The sequence below is a fragment of the Lutjanus erythropterus genome, chromosome 7 (assembly GCF_056507025.1).
Source record: "Lutjanus erythropterus isolate fLutEry1 chromosome 7, fLutEry1.hap2, whole genome shotgun sequence".
Classification (NCBI taxonomy): Eukaryota; Metazoa; Chordata; class Actinopteri; order Lutjaniformes; family Lutjanidae; genus Lutjanus; species Lutjanus erythropterus.
In genome coordinates this window covers 7145926-7163598 of record NC_139323.1, presented here as the reverse complement: position 1 = coordinate 7163598, position 17673 = coordinate 7145926, and the positions used below count along the sequence as shown (strand labels likewise).

General features: G+C 39.5%; 1 protein-coding gene across 1 annotated transcript in view; it reads right to left on the bottom strand.

The window, feature by feature from the left end:
• tgfbr3 (transforming growth factor, beta receptor III) overlaps positions 1-12111 on the bottom strand; it is an 88920-nt gene extending 76809 nt beyond the window's left edge. Inside the window, exons 1-2 of the mRNA XM_084722506.1 lie at positions 11858-12111; positions 6489-6669 (exon numbers count right to left, since the gene is read on the bottom strand). Coding sequence (XP_084578632.1) covers positions 6489-6549 — 61 coding nt within the window. The 5' untranslated portion in view covers positions 6550-6669; positions 11858-12111. The remainder of the gene's footprint in view (positions 1-6488; positions 6670-11857) is intronic.
• Between the last annotated feature and the right edge of the window lie 5562 nt (positions 12112-17673).

Genomic DNA, 17673 nt, shown 5'->3' with positions numbered 1-17673 from the left:
AAAAAACAAGTGGAAAAAGAGCATTTCCAAGTGTGTGTGTGTGCGTGTGTTTGTGATCTAGCCCAAATATCTGTTATTTAGGACAAAGTAAAGGGCCTGCTGTCATTTTTTGGCGAGACACTCCTGTTTTCCAAAGGACCCTTCCAAAATTGGGACATGGTCTTTCAGCAGGACTCATCTGGTGGAAATGGAGTGGGGAAGGTGAGGCCCCAGGAGGGGCTGGTCTGATGAAAGACACCACCTGGAAGCCTTCAGCTAGAATCCCATATTAGGACTTTTTGTTGCAGATAAAGAGTCATGCACTCAAAGGTTGGCACCACTGCACAGTGATTAGGCAATGAAAGTTTTGATTTACTCACACTGGTGATGGATAAAAAAATAAAAACTACACCTCAACCTATACGGTGTGATAGCACCACCTAATTCTTCTGACTGCTTCTGAAGGTTATCTGAAAAGTTATCTTTTTTTACAATTACTCTCTCTTTCTTCAATGAAGTCACGCTCTCTTACTCTCACTCTCTCCAGCTCCAGTGGCTTTTTTTTTCACGGGGCTGTGAAACACAATGGAAAACGCACGATCACCCCAGCTGTCTCCCATTACTGGCTTTGACCGAAATTATTTACACGCCTGCTTACTGGAACTATGGAGAGAGGGGATGACTGAGAGGGAGTGAAAGGGGCGGGATTCGGTTTACTCCTGCAGATTTGCGTAAGCGCTCCTCTGAACTAGAGGCTGACAAGATATGATGGAGATGGACGAAGATGCAAGTCTGTCTGTGAAGACCTGTCTGGTATGGTTCATTCAGCCCCTCTTTCTTTTGTGTGTGTGTGTGTGTGTGTGTGTGTGTGTGTGTGTGTGTGTGTGTTTGAGAGACAGAATGATAGACAGAAGTAGAGAGTGAGAGGGGGCAAATCCAAATAAATGTTCCACAATCTAATTTATACGCCACTGTTAATTAAACTGGGTAATAATAGGGTGACCTTTATTCAATAAGCAAAAGATATAAACAGACAGGCTGCCTCCTCCTTGACAGTGCTGTTAAGATAAAGGCCTCACCATGGGGGAGAGCAGACCTGTAATTAGACGCACTCGGGACTCCCGTTGCTATGTAAACATCCCAACCACTCTGCCTAGCAGCACACTGCCTCTGTGCTGCGCTGCTCCAGCTCCTCGCATGAATCACAGGGCAACATCTGGTTTAGCGCGCTGGAAGGGACTTTGTCGGTTTGGCACGCTGTACGTGTGTGGAGTGTGTCGATTTGGAGCAGACGACCCACGCCTGCGCCTGCCTCTCTCCTCCCCCTGGCTAACCACCTCTCAGATTACAGCGGTTGCACAATACATTTTGGCAGTCCCCCCTCTCGCTGGCCCTAAGAAAGCGTGATATAAAGACGAACCTTTTGCTCAACTGTGGGGGGAAAAAACATTACAACCACTTTTGGCATCACAGCGACTCTTGTCTGCCAAGAGTACACAAATATGCAGACAGAGAGAAAGTTGTTTACTTAACTGTATGTATGGCTGGTGAATATGAGCACAGTTCAATTCCTTTTTCCAGTTATTGTTTTATTTAACAATCCCGTTGTTAGACTATGAGGTTCCACAATGAATAGCTGAAGACAGACTCGCATTAATAGCACTATCATTCATCAAGCCACCCCATAAATAAAATCAGGAAAGGCTACAATAGGAGGAGAAAGTGCTTCTCTAATCAATAATGCTGGTGTGTTTTTCAGTGAGTCATCAGTCTGGCATTAAGTCCTTTTTTGGGGTACTTTTACTTTTATGAGTATTTTTCAAATCTGTAATTTTTCTTGTACATAAGTATGCATCACATGAAATCTATTTAGGTACTTTTAAATACATAATACAAGTTCTGAATATGCCTACAATTTACATTAATATCCATCTGTATTTTTGTAAGGCTATCCAATCACAAACGAGCAAATGAAAACCATGACATGTGGACCACAGGTTTGGAGAGGTGACCATGACCACTGATCTGAATAGCACAGGAGCTGGGACTAGAGCCCGACCAATATCCGCCTGATACTGGGCAATCACAGCTATATCAGTCTATTTTGGTACCGGCATATATGTTGTACGATATGTGCCCATAAGAAAACTTCTAACAGAACATTATGCAGATTGTTTTTATTTGTTAGCTTTATAGACAGCATTCTGTGCATATTTGATCTTATTTCTTATTTTAATATGTACGTATATTTTGCTCTATTTGTGTTTTTTAAATTTATAATTTTAAAAAATGATCAGTTTACTCTTTAGTGCCCTGGCATAATTTTGAACAATAGTTTTATAGAGGCACCGTTGAAAAAAATGTGCATCTTTGCATTCTATATTCTGTATATTATACAGACTATCAGCCAATATATCAATATCGGAATTTTTTAACTCCCTAATGTCAGTATAGACATCAACCCCCGCAAAAAAGACTTAATACATTAAACATCATCAGCTAAATAGTATCTAATACTTTGAGTGTTTTTGAGAAGAATACTTTGTACTTTTACTTAAGTATTTTTTAAACATCAATTATTTTTAACTTGGAGTTAAGTAATATTTCAGTATTATAACAGTACTTCTACTTGAGCACAAATTTTCAGAACTCTTTTAACCACTGTCCTCCAATATAACCAGCATCCTGCCGGAGCTGTTTCTGGCAAGTGCCTCAAATTAATATCTGGCATGATTCCTAGAAGACTCTATTTCACGGCGAAATCCAAACTCAGCCCAAATGTCCACGATATATCCTTCACAAAATAACTGTTTTGGCAAACTGAGGACAGCCAACCACAAAATGGTAGTAGGGATGTGGAAAAAAAAGTTATAAACAGCAAAGGAGTGAAGCAGCAGAGCAGAGACTTGAAATATGGACGTCAAGGTGCTCTCAGTCTGACTTTTTAAGAGTTATGGGAGGCCCAGATCCTGGATTGCATTACGCTGAGAGAAGACTCATTGCAGACTAATCTAAACATTACGTAAGAGCTCTCCTGACAAGTTTAGAGGGCAGATGTGACTGTTTACACAGATGCTGCAAGATGATAGAAATGGACAGAAAAAGAGAGAGAGGTGAAAGATAACATGAAGTGGTGGTGCATAAAAAAAATGAAGAAAAAAATTTGATGTTTACCACTGACAGCGCAATAATATATTTATTTGGCCAAATTGATATGAAAGAATGTCTTATTATCTTAAAAATGTGTTTATTGGACTGGTTTTACCTGTTCAAACATCAACTGTTTGGATAACTTGAGAGCATCTGAAGATTTGTGCATAAATCAGAGTGCACTCACTGCCAGTGTGCTTTGGAGGAAAGGGCATTTGGTTGTCTAACTGTAAATATCTGTCCCTTGTGACACAGTACAACAATGCACTGTGCCGTATGAGGAAGAATTTAGAGGAAAACTTCGTACGTGACTTCATTGTGTTGGAGATCCTGGCATTGTGGGAGAAATTATGTTTGCTCTACCCACAGCACATACTGACTACACTGCTATTGTTTGAGTAGAAGTCGACTCTCTGGACTGTGGTTCAAACCTCCAGAGAACTTCTGAAATAATAACCTATGGTGGCAATTAGACTGAAGGCATGAAAAACGCGAACCACACTTTTCTGGAGCGCTAGCCATGTAGCATGCTTCCTACTGGGTAATTATTGCTGTGCTACCACGGAAAAACAACACGGGATGCTGCAGATTAAACCTGGAGTGAGTTCAGCTCCAAAGTCATATATTGTGAAACCAGTCTCTGTAAACAGGACATCTCACACTCTGAAAAATAGAAAAGAGAAATGTACCCTTGATTGTCTGCCAACTTGACAGATTTTTCATCAATCTTTGGGGCTGAGTGTCAGGTTTTGGTCAGTAAACTGAATGTTTTAGTCAAGTTACCAAGCGACGAAAACCACCACTGAATATTGAAGCCAGGGTGGACAGTTCCTCTAATTACATCTAGTAGCCAACTCCACAACAACTTGAAATTGGCCCCACTTCCAGCCAGAACAGATATAACCACAACTTCTCACTGGAAACAGATCATCAACATTTAGTTTTGCAACAAGACATAAGACATTAAATTTAATAAGGAATAAATAAGCATTTTAATAACTGATTGGAAAATAATAATCATTGAGGATAATCTTCAACTAGACTTTCCTATGTAATATCCGTGTTGCTGAAACAGTGAGGAGCCAAAGTGGCCACCATGGACTGGATGATGTTGATGATGTAATGAACGATACCCTGAAACCATGAAATTAATCTAATCATTTTCACAAAGAATTAATTTGTGACATATCTGTAATGCTTTAATCCATGCAAGCATCTGTAGATCAGTTGGTCCAGCATTTTGATCCAGACTTATCTCGACATCCATTGAAGGGACTACCATGAAATTTTCTACAGACATTAATGGTACCCAGAGGATTTTATCCATATGACATTGGTGATCTCTTGACATTTGATCTAGTGTCACCACCAGGCTGAACTGTCCCCCAAAAGATTAGAAGGCTAGCCTTGAAATTTTATACAAACACTCATGGTCCCCAGATGATGATTCCTAATGAATTTAGTGATATGTCATTCAGCACAGACACCATTTCTGGTTCAAAGTGGAATGTATCCACAGCAATTACATTACCATAAAATTTTCTACAGTCATTCTGGTCCACCAAAGGATGAATTGTATAAGTTTGGTGATCCTCTGACTTTTCTGACTTTTCTCATGCTGTAATCAGGTCAAAATTTCAGTTTGACCAATACTTTGATTTAGGCCTAAGCTTCAGCTGTACTTAAGACAAATTTCTTGTCTATAGTGCTGATTCGCAAATGTTAATATGTTTACATGCTAAACTTAAGCTCCTTTACATGATAAACATCAGCATGTTAGCATTGTCATTGAGTACAGGTTAGCCTGCTCTTTACTTCAAAGCAACACTGTCCCTCAGGACAACCACACAGACCCACTAGAGTGACCATAAACCGTTAGGCCCTATTTACAGCTGACATTTACATGTGTCTCGGGTAATCCAATCACAAGTGGACAGTTTAAGTATATCAGTTCACACCTGACAGTAGAATGCACTACATGTGTCTAGAGTGACCACTTATGATTGTATCTCACTTCACCGCCCTGTATGCAACTAAATACATAATTACATAATTTCTGTTTGCAAAGACCAAATGTTGTTTTTATCTGGCAGGAGGCAGCAATGAACTTTCCATACCTGGTCTGCTGAAAATTAAAAAACAGAAGAAGACTGCAATGACCTGACTCTTGTTGTACTGACTATTTAGTTCAAATAGAGATCAGACAGCATGTTTTGTGTGCACTCCATCAAGACAATATCCTGTTGTTGTAGTTTTTGCCCAGGACACATTTGCTAAATGAATATATACACTGCTAAAGGAACGTAGCCAGATGTGGCCCAAATCATCTTTGCATGTGGTCTGAGCAATTGGATCACAATGTGTTCTTGATGCATCTTGAGCGCATTCCCTCCTCTTATTGAGTTATTTAGAGCTGCCCACTTGTGATCTGATCACACAATATGCATGTTAATGCCAGGTGTTAATGGGGCACTGCCTGTGTGGCAGGGGATGTTTCCAGGTGTCTAACAGTCCTATACAAGGTGTTCGAATTAGCAATTTTAGAAGCTATAATAAAGTGAGTTGCATCACTATTTTATGGTTTTAATCGACAAAAGAGTAGCAAAACTGATTATAATTTGATTTAATTATTTCATGATGAAGTTCAGTATTTATTTGTTGTTTTACAGCAGCCCAACTCGAGCTAAGCTGCTCGTCTTCAGTCTTCGGTGACACCTTCAAGTGAGTAGCCCCGTTGTAATGGAAACTGAAATTCTCACTGTGTTGGGCCGACGTGCATATAACTGCATCATGCACATTTCTCAAAGTGACAGGTAGAGTATTTCTCATTAATTAGATAAAGTTCATATGAGGTTTGTGGTGACAGGAAATGACATCATCTTAAATCTTAAATTAACTGATATTCCACAGTGATATCACATACGCATTTCCTGTATACATCTTTGTAGCAGTTGTTGGGATGGTTATTCTCTCACTCTCTTTTTGGTTTTCAGTTTAACGGCTGTAAATTACCAGGTATTTGGCAGGATCCGAGTCTCATTCCAATCAAACTGACAGATACATGTAGGCCTGCTGAGTGTTTGCGTTCTGAGATTGAACTTGTCAGCACTTTGTTAAATGTAAATCCCCCTAACACACAACTCTGACAAGCACTGTCTAGAAAGGCATGCTGGGAGAACTAGTGGAAAATCCCAGAGTATGGGCAAAGTTGTGGTTGACTGACAATATGGTACTGCAAGGCTGGGTGCATAGTCAATATCATTTATAACCAGTGATGCATGAGTTTGAATTTGGCTCAAACAAAAATTTAATTATCTGTGTGGGTTTATATCTGTAGCCAAGCAGTGAGAGAAACTTACCTGCAGATGCCAGGCAGCATATTGCAAGAAGTATCAAGGGAATGGGGGATCTTCTTGCCATTTTGTAAATATCCTGCAGCTTCCAGTATGAGAGGGATGGTCGAACAAGCTTTTCTACTGCTTTTCACAAGGGTTTCCCTCTTTATGAGGCAGTGCACAGGAAGTCAGCTTCAAGCCCTGGCTGCAAAGTGAACAAAAGTAGAGAAAGTCAGCTTGGGTTGAGCATGGACAAACTGTAGGGAACTGGGCTCTGCTTATTATACCCTGTGGGAGTGATGAGATGAGACAAGAGACGCAGCGGTTTGGAGAGCAGGGGATAAATCCAGGAGGGTTAATTGGAGGTCTTGCATGCTTCAAAGGACTGTGCTGCACACACCTTCCCATGCCCATGGCCAGTCAGAGTGTGTGAGTGAGGAGTGTGGGATGGCTGACTAGCTCGCTGGGTGTGAAACACTTTGGAACATGCCACAGGTTATTAACATGCTTTAATTGAGAGCGTCAGGAAACGCTGGATGCTCCAGCGGGGTCTAGAGTAAGCAGCTTAATACCACCAGCTAATCAGCATGACCTTGCCTGAAGCTTTAACTTTAGTAATATGAACTCAAACACTGACCACCATGATGGGGCAAAAAAATTGATGCACTACTATACATCAAGTATTTCCAACATTTTTACACACTCAGCAGTTGCTCTTAATCAAACTAAGATAAAAGCAATTGAACATCTGAACAAGAAACATTTGACTTAACTGGGTAAATTTGATGAATTTTTTGTACTTACTTGTAATTACTTCAAAGGAAAAAAACTGAGTGCTAGGTTATGTTGTTTTGTGACAGGACCCCCAGCGTTTTGGCTAAGACTGACAGTGTCATTACTGTAATGTGACTAGTTCAACATCTTTGTGAGTGGGCACCAAATATCTTGTTGAGCATCCTGGGCATTGACCAAAACAGTGAGGTGTCATAGACAAGACTGAACATGACTGACCGCCATCATACTGATAGATAAGGTAAATAAAGTGAGGCTTGTGGTGGGAGCTAATCATTTGTATTAACATTAGCGGACTCAATCTCTACAATAACATTAGCTAGTGTTGCACATTGGACATCACTGTTTCTAAATTACCTCAAACTTATCTTTGCATTTCTTTGCCACTTTTGTCTGGCTGTCGATATCTGCAATAAGCTAATATCAGTCAATTTATCATTCTACCTCTAACAGGTATTATGTCATATTATTTAGGGACCATTCTGTAATGAACACATTTGGATTAGATGTGTTGGATTTGCAGATCAGCAATTCTTCATTTGCAACTAGAAATGACAAGTGAATGTCTATTAAACCTAAAATACAATAGATTATTTTTTGGCCTGATTTCAAAAAGTTTTAAAGCAAAGAGGAAACACACCAGATAGAAAGATATCATTGCTATTTCATTAAAGCAGTGAGCTGTGAAAATTAGACTGAAGGAGAGAACCACAGCTTCAAAAAGCAGATAACACTGCATTCTGGCAAGCATACTTTGCATATCTGGTAAATTTAGGACCTACTATCTCCAAAATAATGCAAGATTCTGGAGAGACATTTTAAACACTATGTTTGTGGCTCTGAATAATTCTAGATTGTTACCGGGTATGTTTTGCAACTACAACAGAAACATTTATTTTAGAAAGATGTGGTCCATAGATGAAGTCATGCAAACTACTTTCTCTGGGTGGTTTCTGTATCACAACAAAACTGTAACACTATCGGCAGCAAAGGTGCTGTGACAGGAATTGCACTCATGCACGGCTAAAGCGCTGCATGTGTGACTGGTACAATACCACGTGGAAGAAACAGATGTGCATTTATCTGACTCGTGGTGAACCATAAAGGGTGTATGGGAGGTGATGCACAGAGTACTAAGGTGCATCACTCTGCTGTGCAAGCAGCCTGCACAGGACAAAAGGGCCTTTCACTGTGTGGCAGCTGCAGGGGCTGGTGAGGCTTTTTGGAAGATCATGACAAATACTACACTTTCAGCTAGTCAAGGAGAGCCAGTGCCCTCTGTTTGATTTATGCCCCTCCTTGACCTTCATCTCCTCACTGACTAAACAAAGGTCAACAGTGTTGCAATACCTTCTGTGAGGCAAAGAAAATCAAAGGAAAGCAAAAATCCAAGACTGAACGAAAGTATCTTCTGTTGTCTGTTAAGATTCTCAGTCATCCAGATCATGGCATTCATACAAGGGTTATCATAAGCAACTGGACTTGCTTGGGTTCTTGAAGACATTTTGCCTCTCATCCAAAAGGCTTCTTCAGTTCTGACTGACTAGCGGGGAGTTTCAGGTATTTAACCTCTGTGGGGTGGTTCACACCTTGAGAGGTAAGTGATTTGTATACCCAATCCTCCATCAAGTGAACCATTAGAGTCACCTGAGGAAAGGTGTGAATGTGAGTTGTTCAGGTCGGACTCAACCTGCCATCATGTGAGTCATTAGAGTCACAATAGTAGATGGGTGTTCAGCTGCCTACGATAACCCTTTTACGAATACCCACTGTTGGTTCATATTGGTGTTGAAGACTGAAAGACCTGATGTGAAAATAGAGACTTTTTCAAAGATTTTATCGCAATTTTAACTAACAGTTGAAGTTAAATTCAGGGCATCAAAGCTCACCTCAACTTGTTTTGGTCAGGTTTTACTCCAAAAGCTCCATGACACGGTGCTGGTTTTGTTGCAGCAACAACTCAAATCACCTCATGTGACTTCTCTTCAACCCTGACCGTCTAAGCCGAGCAACTATTTCACCCAAAGAAGATCTGGAAAGCCCATCAGAACATGCAGACCCCAGACTGAACGTACTGCACGGCACATTACTGAAACCAAGCTACATATTTGTGGTTACTTCCATGTTAAAGGCCTGGCTTATATCCGTGTCATCACGTATGCATACACTGGAGTTAAGTGTTGTTACGTCCAGAGGGCATACACTGTGTTCCCGTAATCACAAAGCCAGAAGTGAAGAGAGCAGCAACACGGAAGGCTGAGGTGGTGTCTGTGTTTCCTACATGAGTAAGATGTTAAGACTTTATAATCTGACTCCAGTTTGCTTCATAACTCATCTCGAGGTTCATGCGGTCACATGACCTGGTGAGCGATCTTAAATGAGCTCTTCTCCTCTTTCAGTGTGAATGTGTTCAGGCTCAGGACTGACAAACCACCAAACCTCCCACTCCTTCCATCACAAAAGTAGAGCTCTGAATGACTGGTTACTCAGTCTTACTCACAGCCTTATTTACCACAAAGCTGTACCCTGTCCACACACTTTTCAGTACACAGAAACCGTGATGCATGACATGCTACAAACATCCAGTACTGAGTTTAGACCCTGATACCAGTGCATGATGTGCACCTCTGCTGACTAAGTCACCATGCAAAGGGATCCGTCACACATATATCTGTTATCAGGTATAAAAAACCCGTAATTGCAGCTTACACTAGTCATACAGAATTTATATGACTTTCAAGTATTAATACTGATGCCCAATTTCTTGAATTAGAGGTAAAATAGACTAATCAATTGACAGAAAATTTAAATAATTTGAAATGTTTCAGTCAAACATTTGTTTCTTCAAGCTTCTCAAATGTGAAAATGTGTTACTTTTTATCATTTTTTGTATCATTGTACCTTAAAGATGTTTGGGACTGTTGGTGGAACAAAATGAGCAATTTGAATGTTTTTTGACATTTCACATACAAAACATTTCTTCAGTTAATCAAGAATCAATTGCTTGATTGAGAGATAATCAGGAGAATTACTTGTATACAGTGGTTTTCAAACTGGAGTCCTGGAACCAACTGGGGTCCTTGAGTAGGTTGTAACGTGTCCCCAGCTAAAGGAGGAATTGAATATTTGAACTTTTATCACCTTTTACGCAGTTGGAACAACAAGGGAAGACATAGGGTTGGTTGGTTGGTTTAATTGATTGTACTTTAAAGTTTGATTGATTGATTGACAATACTTGAAATGAAAAAAACAAACTCAGGAGTTTCCTGAAGACAAAGTCATCTCACACTTGTATTTATTGTGAGGGTCCTTGATCATCTCACGATTATTTTGACAGATATTGCAATGTTTCACAATAACTGTACCTACTAATAATTGATGATTTTTTGCATCACAACTTTCATTTTCACTGAAAATGTGACTTTTGTTGGGGTCTGTACCAAACAAATATGTTTTTCTACTTCTGGAGAGCAAAAAATTGGAGGCCAATGCACCTCTGCTGCACTAAAGTACTTCATTATGATGCTGTTTTGCTTCTGTATTTTGAATATTGCACTTAGTCATATTGCAGTTAAACTTATACATTATTAATGATTTATCGATTGTTGGCATTTTCAAGTATTGGTTAAGGAAAATGCACAACATTTCTAAAACCTAGTTTGGAGAGGTGAGTGTGAACACTGAGCACAACAGAGAAGGAGTTTGGAGAAATTTAGACTGAAGATTTAGAGAAACAGACATCCTTTTGCCTGCATAGTAGCTATTAATAATGTATTATTTTAGTCATGTAACGGTACTTGTATGTATATGCATATAACAGTTGTAGCTCTATATTAAAGCAACATATTTATAAATGTAGCACTGAAATGTGTATTCATAAATCGCCCTTAACCATCAAATTTGATGACAATTCAATAAACATGTATCAATAATCTAAGGTTAGTGTAGAATCCCTCAGCACATCACTTAGTTGACACTGTTAAGAAGCGCTAATTAATTCAATTCATCTGCTGTTTCTCCAGAGTCCAAAACAATCATCCTCTGTCACAGCAACACTCAATGACTGACTGACATTAGTGGTTATAAATACACAGCAGCCAGTTCACCACTTCATAGCAGGCAATGATCACTGTCATGCAAATAAACGAAGTGATTTTGGGTAAAGTATAAGTTAGACGCGCGGCTCCACTGACAGTCACGTTTCATCCCACAGGAGCGCCTGGACTAACTGCCAGTTCTGAGTTCAGTACAGTGTCAGGCTGTTCTCTGTACTTGTGACTGTAAGCACGGGACACACGCTCTGTGTTTCATGTTTATCTCCTGTTTTCTAATAAAACGCCACAGAAAAGTGGATATCGTCATGAGCAACTGAAAGCTAATAGCATGAAACTTAAAGAAGCGGAGGAAGCAGGAAAGCTGCATGTCAACGGACTCAGAGACAGATGTTGAGCTGGATTTATGGGCGGTTGAACTCGCTGAAAAATATTATTTTAACGGTATTCACGTACACCGCGCGCAATGGCAGTCTTTTGATAAACTACACCCTCCTAGAAACAAGCTAACGACCCTAAGTGTTAGCTCTTGAGAAGCAGCGGACGTACCATGCAGAGTCTCCAGAAAATGTCCAAGTAAACTTGGTTGAAGTTGAAGTCGCTGCGGTGGATGCGGTTATCAAAGCGCTTCTTCTCTCGGCTGGACACTCACACCATTCCGTACTTGTAGGTTTGGGACAACAGCTGAGGACGGAGCTGACGTGATACTTTGTCAAAGTGCGGATAAAGAGCCCCTCTCGCTCAAAGTTTGACACAGTTCACCACTATCTGCTATCTATCTGCTTTTTACTGAGGCTTCATCTGGGGGCGGGGCTTTCAGGGAGGAGGCTGAGCTGTGCGCGCGAGAAGGGGCTGCTGCTGCAGGGCTGCCCAAAGCGGGGTGCACGGTCTCCTCAGGAGTCCCTGAGAGAGGGTCGAAGGTCTTATTACTTAGCATCATGAATGGATTATGAGACGATGGGCCCCTGGAACCAGAGATGTATAAGAACCTATCATCTCTGCTTAGATACAGTGTGATATTGTGGTTACTTTGCCTCTTTTCATAGTCACTTTACATCTTGATTCATTTTAATTCAGTACAATTCAATTCAATGCAACAGGCTTTATTCAGTCCCTCCAGGACTTTGCAGGCCTTTTGGGGGGATTTCTGTGGCCTAAAATGCCTGATTTCACAACAGCTTTTCTTAGAAATTGCAATGAATGTTGTGATGCTTTCGGGCATTTTTTTGCAATGAAACTGCAAAACTAAGTGAAAATTGCAAAAGAAAGTCACAATATTTTTTTGTATAATTCATTGAAAATAAAAGGTAACTTGTTCCAGGGAGAACAAAACCACACTCTGCTCTGAGTATTCTAACTAACCTTACCGAAAAGGCAAAGAAATACAAAAATTATGAAAATCTGTTTTATATGCAAATGCAGAAAGGCACCAGCGGGGTATTCCACAAAGAAACACAACCTCTGAAGAATCACTGACAGTCTCAAACTCAGTCAAAACAGCACAAAATTATAAAATAAAAGTGCACAGAACATCGACAAATGTCAATAACAACGTCTTTTCAGTACCTGTGACAGAATTTAAAAATGATGTTTATGTGGGGAATTGCTGTGATTGGTGAAACTTGCGTGAAGCAACGGTGATTGGTCAAATTTGCGGAAAAGTTGCAAATTTGCAAAATTGCACAGAATTCGCAGGAATTGGTTGAATTTGCGTGAACTGTTGCGATTGCAATGTTGCAACTTCCTGGAGGGACTGATTATTGGCATGAAAGTCATATACACAATATTGCCAAAGCATCAAGGATAACAGTCAATAATAACATGAAAATACACAGTTACATACATAAATACATAAGGAAATGACAGAAATTGAGAAATGTGTATTTGAGTGTGTACATTCATGAAGTGTGGCTGCAGCATTCTTAAGTTGGAGAATGGCTGGTCTACTGTATATAGAAACAATCAGTTTTTGCTTAGAATCAGTTGATCAGTTCAAATCAAGAAACAATTAACACTATATAAACACAAAACTGTAAAGCTGTGAGGAGAATTGACAACGTTTAACATGTGTTGTGTTTGTTCCCATGCTGTGACCTACACTGACACATGTTGCAGCTTCCATAGTGATGATATTATTTTCTTCCAGGAGATATTTCATTTTGGTTTGATCAGAGAGAGCATCAAAAATCTTTGAGTTTACACATAATTTTTGTGAGGAACCTTGTCCTATTATCTTCATATTTGCCTCAGTATGGCAGGGGATATTGCTCTGTCTCCAGCTGTCTCTGTGGACACGGTTGACACAGCCTGTCCTCTGCCTCTGTCTGCCTGTGTCAGCCAGTCTCTAAACCAGGCCGTGATCACTGAGTCTGTACATAGTTAATGTCTGTCTCAGTTTCTGATCAGTCACAGTGGTCAGATAGTTTGCCCCCGTACTGTCTGTTTAGGGCAAAATAGCATTGAAGTTTGTTTTGAGTTTTCATAGATGGTTCATAGATTCATGGTTAATGTGACTGTCTTTTTTGGTTGGGCCAGATTGCATGAGGCCTGTCCCGAGGCCGTGTGCCTCAGAACCAGCTGGCTGAGGGAACTACTCTCTGTGTTCTCCTCTCGGCAATGGAGGGCTTTGTAATGTCAGGAAATGGGATCTTTAGTTTTTAGGTGTTTATAGAATTTGAATCACTTTGTCATTGTTTTGTGCCTTTTTGTGGCCATTTAGTATCTCATTATGGTGTCTCTGTGATCATTTTGTGTCCTGTAGTTGTCCCCTGTGTCTTTGTGGTCACATTGTGTTGGTTGTTTTGTTTCTCATTGTGGTTGTTTTTCACTCCATAGTTTTGTGTTCCTGTCAGTGTTGTGCAACACTTGCTCCAGTTCACAGCCCCAAAAATGAACTAGTTCACGATTTTGTTTTTTTGTCCTTTTTGTTTGTTAGTTGTTTTTATCAGGGACACTGGAGTATACATGACATTATACTAAATGGTGCGCAATATTTTTGTATGTATTTATTTTTGTATAAATTACTTTTAACTCAATTCAAATCATTAAAATCTTAGTACAGTAAAACATTTTTAAGCAAAAGTAGAAACAGATTTTTGCTTTGAATGCAGATGATGCCTGACATCTTAGAGAATTTGAACCACATAAAAAAACTTAAGTAAGATTATTAGATATTACAGCAGTAATGTGATTACTTTGTGATTGTATTTGAGATACAGTTGGTTAACGTGACTCATTTTTCTCTGTTTGAACTGCCCCCAACTTCTGTAACACCCACCAAGAGTGCAATTTATTAGGTGCACCTGTTCAACTGCATGTTAACGCAAATGTCTAATCATCTAATCACATGCCAGCAATTCAGTGCTTTTAAGCATGTAGACATGGTCACGATGACCTGCTGAGGTTCAAACTGAGCATCAGAATGGGGATGAAAGGGATTTAAGTGACTTTGAACGTTGCATGGTTGTTGGTGCCAGACGGGCTGGTCTGAGTATTTCAGAAACTGCTGATCTGCTGGGATTTTCACACACAAACATCTCTAGGGTTTATAGAGAACGGACCGAAAAAGTGAACGGCAGTTCTCTGAGCGGAAATGTCTTGTTGATGCCAGAGGTCAGAGGAGAATGGCCAAACTGGTTTAAGATGACTGAAAGGCAACAGTAACTCAAATAACCACTTGTTACAAACATGGTATGCAGAAGACCGTCTCTGAACGCACAACACGTCAAAGCTTGAAGCAGATGTGCTACAGCAGCAGAAGACCACACCGGGTGTGACTCCTGTCAGTTAAGAACAGGAAACTGAGGCTACAGTTCACACAGGATTATTCATCCATCTAGATCTTGTTGTTGTGAGTTGCAGAGTTTTGGAGATGTTAGCCATAGAGGTGTCTGCCTTCTCTCCGATATAATAGTTCTGACACACAGCCTGCGGTGCTCAAAGCACCAAGAAAAAAAAATTTAATTAAAAAAATTTAAAAATTCAAAGCCGGTGTCTCTTTCCAAAAAATCATGACCCAATTACAGCAGATAATCCACAGACCTTGTGGTGAGCAGGTTCGTGTAGGAACTGCATTCTTTCTGCAGAAGAATCCATCAGAACTGCTTTAGAGAAGCAACTACTTTCTTTCAAATAGAAAAGGGAAACTGGCCTGGTCGTAAGCAGTGTCATGTAAGAACTACTTTCTTAGAAAGAAGGTCGTTCACACGGACTGAAACAGAAAGTTTATGAGACGGTTTAGAACTTCCAGTCTATCTGAGCATACGTGAGCACGTGCTGCTGATTGCTATGATCGATAATGATACAAGACAAAAAAGATGAAACAAGATGAAAAAAGGCGTAACAGGACAAAAAAGACAATGAGACAAAGACAACATAATAGATGAGAATGACATAACGACATAAAAATATCAGAACAAGACCAAAAAAGACGTAAGATAACATAACAAAATGAAATAGACAACAAGATGAAGATGAAACCAACAAGGCAAAACAGACAGAAAGGGAGACTTGGCTGCAGAGAAAAGGTGAGGTTTTCTCACGTTTACTGCAGTAAAGAAGTTAAATCAGTACTTTTACCTTAGTGTTACCTGAGTCTTTTTTAAACAAGTATCTGTACTTCTATTTTAGTGAAGGATGTGTGTACTTTTGTCACCTCTTAAAATAATTTTATTGCATGTGAGAAAGCCACACCAAGAAAATGTTTACAGCCAGAACCACCAAGAATTTATTGCAATTATTAAACATATTTATGTCAAGGAGAAGCTAACAATTTTTTTTTAAGCTGCACATACACAGATTCCAAATGGATACAGAACTCTAATACCATAGAACCCAAGTATTATTTCTTGGGTGTAAACAATGGACAAAACCATTTCCCTATTAGTCATCTAAACTGAATTAATCTCTCCTGTTATTTCTTTTTCTCTGACTCTTTTTGTTGTTTTCTTTTTTTTTTCTTTTTGTATGTTCTTGTCTGGTTTTGATTGTTGTATGTAGTTCACCTGATTTCGAATGTTGCTCTTTGTTTTGTACTTGTGAAAAAGGCCAATTTTGTAAGTCAGATGACGAAATGATTTGTGAAATTCTCTCCGCAAAACAGGGGGTAATTGTGTTATTTTAATGTTTAGGTCATGTTTTGCATCAGATAAAGAGGAAAGCACCTGCCTGGCTTATATTACATTCATTTGGCAGATGCTTTTGCTCAAAGCAACTTGCAATAAATTCTTTTAAACCTGCGTAATACGTGGACTCAACCTCCTATGTGATCTGTAAATAATTTACACTCCATTTTATTGCTTCTGATATTTATTTAAAGAGGAGTTGAGATTAGCTTCCTTTCATTGTGATCAGATTATCACCAGGACATATTATTAGGTATGTGAATCACAAGAAACATCAGTGGCATATTTGGCTTCTCCCATATTTAAATTTTTTGGTGGCTTCTAATATTAGGATGTAAAATGTTTTTTGTTTTTTTTCACCTCTCACAAGACATTTTTGTCACACACTTTGAATTCACCACCCCACAACCCCAATCACAAGCACTAAACTGTGCGCAGAATGATTTCTGTGTGTGAAATCTCTCCTGAACAAACACTGCGTTTCAGACTTCCAGTGAAAAGGAGATGCCGTGTGACTTAGTACAACATAAATGTCAGCTTAGTGATTTACCGCTAATGAGACGGCACCTGTGACAAGAGGGAAGGAAACTTTTGTTGTGGAGAAAACACACACACACAAACACTCTGCTGCTTTTGAGAGTTGACAAGGAAACGCTCAAAGGGATCAAATAATTTTACATCTCATACATATGCATGTCTCCGTTAAAGCGTTCCACTTTGTTTATTTACACTGTGTTAAGGTTGTGAATACAGCTGAGAGGAAGGGGAATAGAAAGCGTAACAGTGCATCAAAGATATGAACAATCTGAAGCATCTTCACTTTCTATTAATGTGACTCCAGTCCTTGAGTTTGTATTGACCTAGTTGATTGCACTCACTGTCACATCCAACAATGCTCTGTCAGAGATTTCGTGCTGTTCTCAGTGCAAATGCCACCAAGTGTTACTGCAGAACATATCAAATGATCTCAGGATGTGGTTGGATTGTATTACAGATAATTAAGATACTGCATTTTAGACAGTTTTATGCAGCATGTGAGTACATTGTTATATGTTATGTATGAGTATATGACAGTTTGATAAATGTGTATATATTATTTTTTGTTGTACCATAATATTTAACATTCAACCATGATGCAATAAACTTTGCTCATAAACGTCTCATAATGATCGCATGATGGAAAGTAGTAAGAAAATCTCATTTAGACACAGTAATGTGACCATTTATCATCATTATATTAAG